This window comes from Mya arenaria, chromosome 1 (genome assembly GCF_026914265.1).
Source record: "Mya arenaria isolate MELC-2E11 chromosome 1, ASM2691426v1".
Lineage (NCBI taxonomy): Eukaryota > Metazoa > Mollusca > Bivalvia > Myida > Myidae > Mya > Mya arenaria.
Window position 1 is genome coordinate 26,563,852 of NC_069122.1, and position 12,386 is coordinate 26,576,237.

The following is a 12,386-nucleotide window of genomic DNA, read 5'->3' on the forward strand; positions in this document are numbered from 1 at the left end:
TTCATAAGGGTTGGTGGCTGGACATGTTCATAAGGGTAGGTGGGCTGGACATGTTCACCATGGTAGGTGGGCTGGACATGTTCACCATGGTAGGTGGGCTGGACATGTTCACAAGGGCAGGTTTGCTGGACATGTTCTCCAGGGTAGGTGTGCTGGACATGTTTATACGGGTTGGTGGGCTGGACATGTTCACCATGGTAGATGGGCTGGACATGTTCACCTCGGTAGGTGGGCTGGACATGTTCACCAGGGTAGGTGGGCTGGACATATTCACAAGGGAAGGTGGGCTGGACATGTTCACCTTGGTAGGTGGGCTGGACATGTTCACCTTGGTAGGTGGGCTGGACATATTCACCATGGTAGGTGGGCTGGACATATTCACCATGGCAGGTGGGCTGGACATGTTCACCATGGTAGGTGGGCTGGACATGTTCACCATGGTAGGTGGGCTGGACATATATTCACCATGGTAGGTGGGCTGGACATGTTCACCATGGTAGGTGGGCTGGACATGTTCACCATAGTAGGTGGGCTGGACATGTTTACCATGGTAGTTGGGCTGGACATGTTCACTATGGTAGGTGGGCTGGATATGTTTAACATGGTAGTTGGGCTGGACATGTACACCATGGTAGGTGGGCTGGACATATATTCACCATGGTAGGTGGGCTGGACATGTTCACCATGGTAGGTGGGCTGGACATGTTCACTATGGTAGGTGGACTGGACATGTTCACCATGGTAGGTGAGCAGGACATGTTTACCATGGTAGGTGGGCTGGACATGTTCTCCATGGTAGGTGGGCTGGGCATGTTCACCATGGTATGTGGGCTGGACATGTTTACCATGGTATGTGGGCTGGACATGTTCACCAGGGTAGATGGGCTGGACATATTCACAAGGGAAGGTGGGCTGGACATGTTCACCTTGGTAGGTGGGCTGGACATGTTCACCTTGGTAGGTGGGCTGGACATATTCACCATGGTAGGTGGGCTGGACATATTCACCATGGCAGGTGGGCTGGACATGTTCACCATGGTAGGTGGGCTGGACATGTTCACCATGGTAGGTGGGCTGGACATATATTCACCATGGTAGGTGGGCTGGACATGTTCACCATGGTAGGTGGGCTGGACATGTTCACCATAGTAGGTGGGCTGGACATGTTTACCATGGTAGTTGGGCTGGACATGTTCACTATGGTAGGTGGGCTGGATATGTTTAACATGGTAGTTGGGCTGGACATGTACACCATGGTAGGTGGGCTGGACATATATTCACCATGGTAGGTGGGCTGGACATGTTCACCATGGTAGGTGGGCTGGACATGTTCACTATGGTAGGTGGACTGGACATGTTCACCATGGTAGGTGAGCAGGACATGTTTACCATGGTAGGTGGGCTGGACATGTTCTCCATGGTAGGTGGGCTGGGCATGTTCACCGTGGTATGTGTGCTGGACATGTTTACCATGGTATGTGGGCTGGACATGTTCACCATGGTAGGTGGGATTGACATGTTCACCATGGTAGGTTGGCTGGACATATTCACCATGGTAGGTGGGCTGGATCTGAATCTTTCAAAGCCTTTGACTTTAAACAACATAGCAATATGTAAATATAATTTCTCCACGAAAATATTGTATTTATTCTTTATTTTCATTGACTTTTTTCCAGGGTTTATGAAGAATGTATTGTATACGCATAAGGTTACTACAAACAATACTGGTCAACATTTATTAACGGAAGTTGCAATGCTGTTGTAGCGCTTTCGAAGGAAATAAGTTGTTTGAGACATGTTCACAACATCAATAAACACAAATTAACTCTAAGCGAACTCCAAGATAGTCTTGTGTCATGAGTAAAACTTTATTTCCGACTCAGCAATATCACTGAACAGATCTCGCGCTTCACTCATGTCCGACTCTCGGTACGTTTTCACAAACTCCATAACCTCCCGTACACACTGAGCTTCCAACCGCCTCAAAGTCGCGTGCATCTGAGCACCTACGGGACTTCCTGTCTCCATCAACTCTCGTCCTTTCTCGTGCGCTCGATAAAGTGCGTGCCGTCGGTCTATGGTCGTCTGGAAAGAAGCACGTGGCGTGTCGCTGAAAGTGGACGAGACAGTCCACGTGCCGATGTTCGGGGAGTCACAGAAGATGAAGGGTTTAAAGATTGACACGTTGGCGTTTGGTGTGCCCGTGAACCAATGACAGCAAGGCTGGCTGGAGGTGGGTGGAGCAAGTACTGACACTTGACTACCCACAGTGAGCAACTCGCCAATGAAATTGACGCTGCTTTCTTCGTTCCGTAGGAGTTTAAATATATGGCTTATGTCTACCTTATCTGAAAACATCATGAACTAAACATCAGTACAAAGTGTAATTTATGCCTAATAAGTTAATGTTGAGCCCGATTACAGACATAACCTCTCAAATACCTGTTTCATTTATACAGGTGTAAGCTGGACGCTGAGCGATGTTATGCTTATAACCTCATGTACCTTAAATGAAACTTAAATGATGAATTTATTCAAAAAGCGTATTATTTTAATAGCTAATTTGGGCGAGGTTACCGTGTAATCATATAACGGTCACATTTTAGCATAGTATAAAAACGCTTTGATCACCAGCTTCAGCGAAATGAGAGGTACATTTATATTATTATTGTTTACATCAAAAACAAATTTGATCACGTGCATGTCTTAGATATCCGCCTAATTAACAACAGTGTCCATGTTCTTACCTTTAACGCTATGTAAGCTATTTTGAACAAAGTTTAATCTGTTTCCGGGAGTTTGTTTTTCAGAGAGTGATATTCCCGGGTAGTCGGCGGAAAAAGCCTTTGCGAAGTTCAGCTCGCCGTCGTCTGCTTTCCAGTATCCGCCATTTTGCGCCTGCGCAAGAATATCGGGAGACATAATATCCGCTTCTGTCCCTATGGTAAGACAATTTGATACGGCTAGAACACCATCTAAAAGAGAAACAGTTTATATTACAAGAACAATTTTCAACGACTTAGGTAAGTGCATGTTTGCCTATCAAACTTTCCTAATCTTTCGCATATAATTTTAATTTAATGGTTTGAGATTGTTAGATTGTCATAAAGTGGAGCCTAAACTATGTTAGGAAAACACACGGTAAAATCATGTGACTATATGTGTAAAATGTACGTCTATTAAAACTGTATTTTATTTTAAACATAAAGAACATAACTCATACGATGCTGAATGGTTGTCGCAGCGGTATAATTAATTTCATAGGAGAAGACGGTAATTACTGTTTGTTATTTTACGTACTCGTTACTTTCTTAGCGGCCCACATTTTATCAGCTGTCTCCAGAAGCCAGGCTTCCTGCTTGTCCGCGATCACAAAAGAACTGAAAAGTGCAATAGGGTCTTCTTAAATTAACCTGAATTAACAAATGACTGTCTCGGTTTATCACTGAATGGAAAATCGGCACAGTGCTGTTATTCTTATTAATAATAGAAACCTCAAATATGTTTCAGGTTTTTGTTCAATTAACCGAATTAATTCATAATAAAAATATTGCCACAGGTTCATATCTATATGAAAAAAGTACAGAAACAAGCTCAATAGCCAAAAGTTTAAACATAAACCCCGTTTAATGGCACATGGTAAACGCGAAAGACATAGACTACAAAAACAAAAAATCATAAACAAGAAACATGGAACAACAGCACAAAACTCCACAAACAACACAGTGCATTATATACTTTAAAAAAAAAAAAACTAGGTGTGTTTATCAAGGATTGTTATGTACCGCCTTGGAACGGTCAGTAAAATGTAAAATTACTGCGGTGTTATGTCAATTTAAGTGGTTCAATTTCACGTGTCAAGTCAAAAACAGAAGCTAAATTAGAGTTTGGCATTTACTCTGCCTCTCTAAGTTATTTTTGTATAGATATTTATATGACATATACAGAAACAAGCTCAGTAACCAAAAGTTTAAACATAAACCCCGACACTCAGAGATCCGCTTTTACCCGTGAAAAGTATATTACAATTTACTTCTGGCTCTTTGTAACGGCCTTACTTATGATATGTCCACTGTCCAAAGTTGTGGTCTTCACTGCAGATGCCGCCTTGTCCATGCGTCATCAAGAGAATGGAAATGACGTCAATTGCCTCACGCGCTGTGCTACTTCTCTCTAGTCCAAGTCTAACGGAACATAGATGTGATATTTATTTTGCCTTTTCGATCAAAGCTGCTTTAAGTTTATTTTATATTTGAGGCAAGAACCGAACATATGTTAAATGAAATTACAAGACCACAACCAACGAAGTAGTTTAGTTAATACATTTTTGAGCTTGGTTGCGTCGTTTAGACAGCTGAAAATAGATATATTAATTTTCAAATTGTATCAAGAAAAACTCTTAAACACCACAAACAACGTTGAAAACCCGCCATTTATTTTCAGAAGAACACACAGGGAAGCATACAACTACGTCGGTCGGACTTCACATTTTTAAGTCTAGCATTGTTAGGTACATTCGGATTATGTGATCATTACAGTACGACAACGATGATAAATAATACTTATTACAATATATATAATAATCACAACATTTCGCTAGATTCTAAACCGATTATGTTTCATATTATTTACATCAGTGTTTTAACTTGGTATCATCTTATAGGTACTCTCTTGCGCTCCAATCTATGTGGATTTTCATCTAAAAACCGCTCTTAAGATTCTTAACATACATGCTCTATGTTCTTGGAGCCATCCAATATGAACCTGACTCAAAAATTCATTCCAAACCCCTCACACGAGCAATACATCAACATCAACATTATCATATCGTTTTTACTTAAACCGAGTTTTGTTTTGTAAATGTAGCTTACCTGACCAGGTCCATTCCTATCAGTTTTTCCTCGTGGTCCCCGGGCCTACACAGGCGTGTCCAGACGGCGGTGTTACCTATACAAACACCGTGGTCATTAGCTCCCATCTCGGCGCCCCAGCACCATGCCGGCTTGCTCAGGATCACCCCTCGCGTCTCTGGGATCTGGTCCACCTCGATGAAGGTACACTAAAATACCCAGAGAAATAAATCCCTATAATTTCTTTTTCCTGCTTACTAAAACGTAAATTATGTCGTCAAAGTAAAAACACTCACTTTTGGTTTGGTATATAGTTTAGCTCAAATATATTAGGCAATATTCCCATGCGTACACAAGCAGTAGAACATATATGCGCTATATCCAAATATAAAGTTATAAATTTTGAAATTAACACTTCCAAGTTAATAATACATTAAATTGTGGGTGAGGAAAAAATAAGTATAGTGTAAATATTAATCCGTAATAATTATATTATTTTCCTTTTATATCTTTAGCCTGAAATACGTACATCTCTAGTTTTCTATTTTTATTGATAATTTCAAAGGTGAAAAAATCTTAATTAATTATCGATATTGATTATTTATAACACGCACATAGAAAAGCCAAATCTTTTCTTTTTTATTTGCAATTCCTTCAATCTGTATGAAGTAACTGTTCTTGCTATTGCATATGCATCAGAATATGTTTTTATAGTTTCTTGGAGAGTAAGACTCCATAGCGTTTACATTGAAATTCTAATTATTAAGTCTCCTCGACGAAATCGCAATCAGGCTTTGAACCTGTGTAATTATGGCGACAACGCGAAATACTGACCACCAAACGATCAAGGCTTCAGCGCTGAACTGTATATGGCATATACCTTATGTGAATATACTTAGGAATATAATAGATACTGCGAACCAACCTATATACACTACATTGCATTGTCGATTGGACCTTTGTTTAGAAGTATAATTAATAACACTATAATTGTACGCACGTGTAATTTGGTTCCCTTGTCATGACTGGCTGGCGGAACATACACGACTTCTTGTACTTCGGTCGGCGGTCGATCCGAGTTCTTGGCGAAGATTACCGAACCGTCAGCCGTCAAAGGAGGTAAGACCACTAGAATGTCAGACATTGTCGCCCTTTGTGATCCACCGGTAAATCAAGGTTGGAGATCTGCGAAAGAATGAAATACATGTATATCATGGTCATTCTTCATTAAGCATCAAACTGCATTTCGTATATTTACTTAAAAATATACATTTTTGAAATCAATATTCTCTAATACCAACGCAAATCTAACTTGATATTCCCTATACACAGGATTGTTTAAAGCATGTTATACCTGTGTGGTATTCCAATAACTGCATCTGGTGAACTTGAGTTTGTTGTTTTACAGTGATCGTAAAACTAAATTGTGTAAATAAAACAAATAAATAGTATTGTTTAAAGCTAAAACTTCTTTATCCTAGAGATGCTTTTGTTACACTGATAAACATTCCTGTAGCTTGAACAGTTACCGTAAAGAATCGGTAACGGAATGAAAGCTTTGACTTCCATACTAATAAAGAGTTAAATTAGACACAAAATCAATTGCTGGCAAAAAAATTGGGAATGGAAAATATTTAAGCTAAAACAAAATGTGTTTTACATACATGATATGGTGGTAATAATCTATTACAGAGAGTAACTACCAAGAAGAACTTGTACCTTTCAACATTTGGCACACTTTCGTTTTCTTTATACATTGCTTTTGAAATAATTACGAGAACAAAATAGAGAAAGACGGTGCTCGGGACTATAAACATGTTTTATTGTAAGATGATATTAAGAAACAGAAACCTTGACTAAATTGCAAAGTGTTTTTTTTTTCATAAAAACATAGGTACGAGTATGTTTGAGGAAAATACATGTAAAATTGAGGTCATGTACTGTAGTTTACTGAGGAGGTAATTGCCTAATGTATAAGGACACATAATTAAACTATATGTGGACCTTTAATATTGGCATAGCTCTGCATTTATTTAAATACATTGTTGAAGAGCGATGTATTGGAAACATAAACAGAGTTGCGTTTTTATAAAGCCCCGATCCAATCCCAATCTATTAAATAATATAGACGGAATAAGAATTGTGCTTGATAATAAATTTGCATAAATTGATAGTCATATGTTTGGTGAATACATATTCTTTACCTGAGTTTTTAATGTATCTCTGACAGAGAGGGGTAATTCTTAAAAATAAAAAATAAATGTTTAACACGCATTTGGTTTACAGAAATGACCTTTAAGTAAGGTCAATGAGGTGTCCTCGTCTCACCGCACGTTTTAATCGCGGCCACGATCACGGCTAGCACACTGAACTATACTCACGTTTTTAAATCTAATCACCGACCCGTTGATCTCGTTGAATTATTTTATGGGCTTTATTCAAACCTAACAGTACTAATAATTTCTCCTCAAGCACCCATATCAGGGAACGATCATCATCCCTTAACATCTGTGTTTGTTTCGATTCGCCATTTATGGCGATTACATGTATATATATATATATATATAAAGACTTCTGAGTTCTGCCTTATCCTTAAAACAATATCATAGTTTCCATAGCATCGTTGGTCTTGAGTTGGTTACAAATTTCGTTTTCATCACAATGTGTCAACGTTATGTCAAAATCTCTGTTATAGTTTGTGGTACACTGACCTATGTCATTTCCTCAAGATACACGCTATTTATTCCGTTCATAGAATGCCAAAAGGAAAAACAACACACGCAATAGACAGGCTTAGGGATATTCGAATAATTGTACAAATACCATGACGCTCAAGAGGATATCACTGACAACGTGTCCTATACTCGGGATATTACTTATTCATCAAGAAATGCATTAGGATCAGAAACGAAAATCAATTTTTAAAGTGGTGTTTTTGGAAACCACCAAAAATATCAATGGCTTACCGACAAAAGCTGACACATTCAGAAAAAAATACATTCACGAAAAACGAACGTTGAACTTCTATCAGCACAATTTTCCGTTTAAAGTAATGACAAAATAACAGGCATTTATGCCCAGGTATTGAGCACAAAAATTTGAGATAAATACATTTAAACTGAACTCGATGATGTTGAAAATGCATACTAAGAAAAAACATAAAATGAAAAATTATTCAATGTACTATCAACTTTCAGCTCTCAACATTTGTCCTTCATATACAACAAAACAGAAACCATGTGTCTGTCCTGTCTAAAATCACTCCTCTTCCTGATATGTAAGACTAATTCATTCTACGGTTTTCCGGCGGAATATGTCAACCACATCACATACAGCTAATACCTTTTCAATTCATGTAGCATTCATGTGAGTTTCATTGATATATATTTTTAATTTAAACGAACGTTGGAAATCACACTACAAGCAAAACTTGATAACGATGAAAACCAATCTGCTCATATCCCATTAACAGTTCAAGAAGGTATTTAAAATCCATTTCCGGACACAACAATTAACATTCTTATCGTTTCTTTAGGCGGCGAAGAATTTTAAGCACTATTTTAAAGCGATAGTTATGACTATGACGTATGATTAAATCAATAAATGGCGGACAAACAGGAAACGATAACCGTTATTAAAACTGCTTTGCATCAATGATTTACACTAAAGAAAGCAAAATGAAGGGAAAAGGCACCAAGAAATGTTGAACAGATGAATCGTTTGAATAATTGAAAAACATTTATGTTTTTTGCGTTGCTTTTGGAATATATGCAAATAGGCAGAAACTATTCTTGGTTGTTCTAGACTACTGATTATTCAAGTTGTGCCCAATATTGCCTACGCGTCTAACGAAGTTTCTAAATACAAATAAAAAAAATGATTAAACTACAATGCGAACTTCAATATATTGCTTGCTTGAACGCTCTGTTTTAGAATGGGCAATATAATTTTAAAATATTATTTACATATGGATGGCTATCAAACTTGCAGGATATATGTCCTTTCACTTTGTTATCAAGTTTCAATTGGTAAAGATTGGCTAAAATGCTCTATTTAGAGATTGGGAAAAGTGAAAACTTTGACTATTTATGATCAAGCATGGTTGAAATATTATATCCAAAATAATTTAACAAAGAAATTCTCATATTCGAGAGCGGTCAATGTGAATTTAGTCAAATTTGGTCATTTCGAGGTTTATAACTCTGAAACTTATAACGCAATGCGGCGTTGGACCAAACGAAGTCATAATATAACCCCCAAAATACTGTTTCTAAGTAAGTTTCAAATATTAAAACAAAGAAGTATTTAGCTGACCAAGCTACAAAGGCCATGTTTTCGCTACTTAGAAAAATAAAAAAACTCACACTACCATTTGATATTCAAATTGATCTTTTTGAGAAATGTGTAAAACCCATTTTATTATATGGATGTGAAATTTGGGGTTTTGGAAATATTGATGTCTTAGAAAGGGTTCAACTGAAATTTTACAAATATATTTTCAACTTAAAAAAATCTACACCAAACTATATGGTATACGGAGAAATCGGCATCCAGCCGCTATCAGTAGACATAAAAACGAGAATTGTATCTTACTGGGCTCGAATGATTGACAACAAAGAAAACAGTCAAGTAATGAAACTAAACTCAAAATTGTATGTTATACTTAATGAACTTGTTTCACAAAGACGTGTTAAATCACCGTGGTTCGAAAATGTTAAAAATATACTTTGCAATAACGGTTACTCGGGTATATGGTATAGCCAAAGTTTTAGTAATAGTAAATGGCTTATAAAGTCTATGCACCAAAAACTAAAAGACTGTTTTATTCAACAATGGCACTCTGATATTGACAGAACCTCAGCATCGAACTTCTACAAAATTGTAAAAGTTAATTTTGCACAAAGTAATTATATAAATGATTTATCATCAAATTTACTTAAATCATTATTGTCCTTTATAACCAGAAATCATAGACTACCTATAGAAACGGGTAGATGGAATAACACTGTCATAAATGAAAGAAAATGTGTTAACTGTGATGATGTTGGGGATGAGTTTCACTATTTGTTCAAATGTAATACTTTTTCAAATGAGAGGCACAAATATCTTAATAGATATTATTATAACAGACCTAATACTCAGAAATTAAGAGAACTGTTTAACAACGAAAACAAGGAGGACATTCGTAAACTAAGTATCTTTTGTCATAAAATAATAAATTACTTTTCAAGGAAAAATCAAAGTTAGAAACGAATTCATTTTGGAATAGAAAAGGAAAGAAAAAAAAAAAAAAAAAAAAAAAAAAAAAAAGATCAATACATCATAAACTCTTGATTAAAAGCACCTTTAAATCCTTGTGTTTCGGTTTCGGCAAGTTTCTAAAATAGGTGTGAAAATATCATATTATATATGTACGATACATCGACTAGTGAAACCTTGCGCGTGTGGACTGTCCGTACAGCTGGCGAAGCTAGTCGATGGTACAAATCTAATAAATGACTAACCAAATTTGTTGTCCACATTTTATCTTTTTTGTAGTAGATACTTATGCTAAATAGATATACTCACACCTATAATTTGTATTAGTTTTTTTCATAAAGCAAACAATCACTAACCATAACAATGAAAGTAACTAGTCAATTTGATAATTGATTTATTTAAGCATTATTTATTTTTATTTCTTTCACTAATATGTCAACATATGATATGTACACACTGCAAACAGTTGTAAATAGCATTGCATATATTTGTTAAATCATTGTTATATAACATGAAACATAGCTGTTTGTATACATCCTGTTTCATAATATGCGTTAAACAACTCATTTTCTATAGCTTAACACAGCGTTGAACTTGACGAAATTATATAATTCTTAAACTTTCATATATGTGGTATACTGTGGACTGGCCATACAGCTGGCGAAGCTAGTCGATGGTACCGCAATGTATGTCACATTTATATTTAATAAACGTGTTTATATTTTGCATACTTGCATGTGCCGATGCTGCATTTATGCGCGGCATTATTATTTCTAAAAAGCTTACTTATGTATATGTGTGTATTTTTATGATTCTCTATAACACTAAAGTGTTTGTTTGTATATAACATTCTATACTTATGTATAGCCGTTTTCCATTATATTACGTGATATGAACATTGTATTTGTATAAAATGTCTGCTTTTGTTTTCCGTATAATGCAGAACTTAGCATTTGAAAATAAAAGTTGAAAGTTGAAAAGTCTGATGAAGATTTGATAAAATACTCATCGACAAGTAGGAGAGTGAATATGTCTAAATTTGTCACGTCAAAGCCAATACCTCAATAGTGACTGGTGTCTGGCTGTTGTAATCGAATCGAAAAATAATTATCATATTCAATATGAATCGTAGTAACAGTTTTATAAGGGATATGTGCTGATTTCAGAGTACGATCGTATTTGACTGCAATAATATATATATATATATATATATATATATATATATATATATATATATATATATATATATATATATATGTTTTTTTAATAATATTAAATATGTTTTATCGATGACAACAAATAAAATGTAATACGATCTTGGAACTGAATTTAACAAAATTTATTTGCATTTGATAAGTTCTCGCTGAGACACCCTTTTTGGCGACACGTCCGCCCCACCAAGAGAAGTAATTGCTGCGTGGAGTTTGCCCCAAAAAACGCAAGCAGAAGTTATATTAACATGAAATAGTTCCACGCTCAGTGAAACTTCATGTATCTGAATAATTTTCATTTCATTTTTAAATAAAATCAACAAAAAAATAAATGGATTCATATAGTTTTATCAATATATATTTTTTTAATCAAATGCATTTGCAATCTTAAACAAATACATGGCATCGTTTATGGCGTTCAAATTCACATTGTAAATACACATTGGTTATTCAAAGACGGTATTCAATTTTCGTTTTGTTAATTATTTTTTTAATAACAGAGAACAAAGCAGTTGATATATAGTTGTATATGACCTTAATTTTGTTTTTGTTTTGTTAGAAAAAATGTTACTTTCCTTGCCATAAGTTAAGCCCCCTTTAATACACAATCTTATCAAATAGGTAAGTGAGAAAAAAAATAAGAGAAAATGCTGAATGTAGCTGAAATTTAGAGAAAATAATAGTTGTTAACCAAAATTAATTACAAACTGAATGGATTAATAAATCAACAAAATCAGTACTAAAAGATTGGCTTCCTTAATTATGAAGTACAATGCATGTGGCTTTATTCATAAGTCTGTCACTTAATGGATGCATATCAAAACCAGCAATGTCCAATAGAATCCATCAATGAAAAAGTTAAAAACGCTTCTATAATAAGGTAAGGTAGATATTAGAATGATTCTAATCAAAATTTCTTTAGCATTAACCACACTAATTTTGTTTCTGCAAACACAAAACCATTCAAATGTGAGTTTTAAAAACAAGTTCGCCGAAAATTTGTTGAAAGTAGTTCTTCTCAAGCAAGAGAAAGTGAAAATGATCGGATGTTATCATTTCACTCAAG

The 12,386-nt window shown here is 35.7% G+C and overlaps 2 protein-coding genes across 3 annotated transcripts in view; both read right to left on the reverse strand.

Annotated features, from left to right (window-relative positions):
- Position 1: 1 nt before the first annotated feature.
- LOC128225790 (uncharacterized) lies at positions 2-1,545 on the reverse strand. The gene is made up of 3 exons (XM_052935692.1): positions 1,282-1,545; positions 657-1,157; positions 2-532 (listed from the first exon to the last, which is right to left on the reverse strand). The coding sequence occupies exons 1-3, from the start codon at positions 1,543-1,545 to the stop codon at positions 2-4; spliced, it is 1,296 nt and encodes a 431-aa protein (XP_052791652.1).
- Positions 1,546-1,722: 177 nt separating this feature from the next.
- LOC128234216 (secernin-2-like) overlaps positions 1,723-12,386 on the reverse strand; it is a 29,753-nt gene continuing 19,089 nt past the window's right edge. For both annotated transcript variants that reach the window (XM_052948301.1, XM_052948310.1), the window contains exons 2-7: positions 5,851-6,035; positions 4,872-5,059; positions 4,059-4,184; positions 3,301-3,380; positions 2,748-2,975; positions 1,723-2,348 (exon numbers count right to left, since the gene is read on the reverse strand). In XM_052948301.1, the coding sequence (XP_052804261.1) occupies positions 1,855-2,348; positions 2,748-2,975; positions 3,301-3,380; positions 4,059-4,184; positions 4,872-5,059; positions 5,851-5,994 (1,260 nt within the window). In that variant the 5' untranslated portion in view covers positions 5,995-6,035 and the 3' untranslated portion in view covers positions 1,723-1,854. The remainder of the gene's footprint in view (positions 2,349-2,747; positions 2,976-3,300; positions 3,381-4,058; positions 4,185-4,871; positions 5,060-5,850; positions 6,036-12,386) is intronic.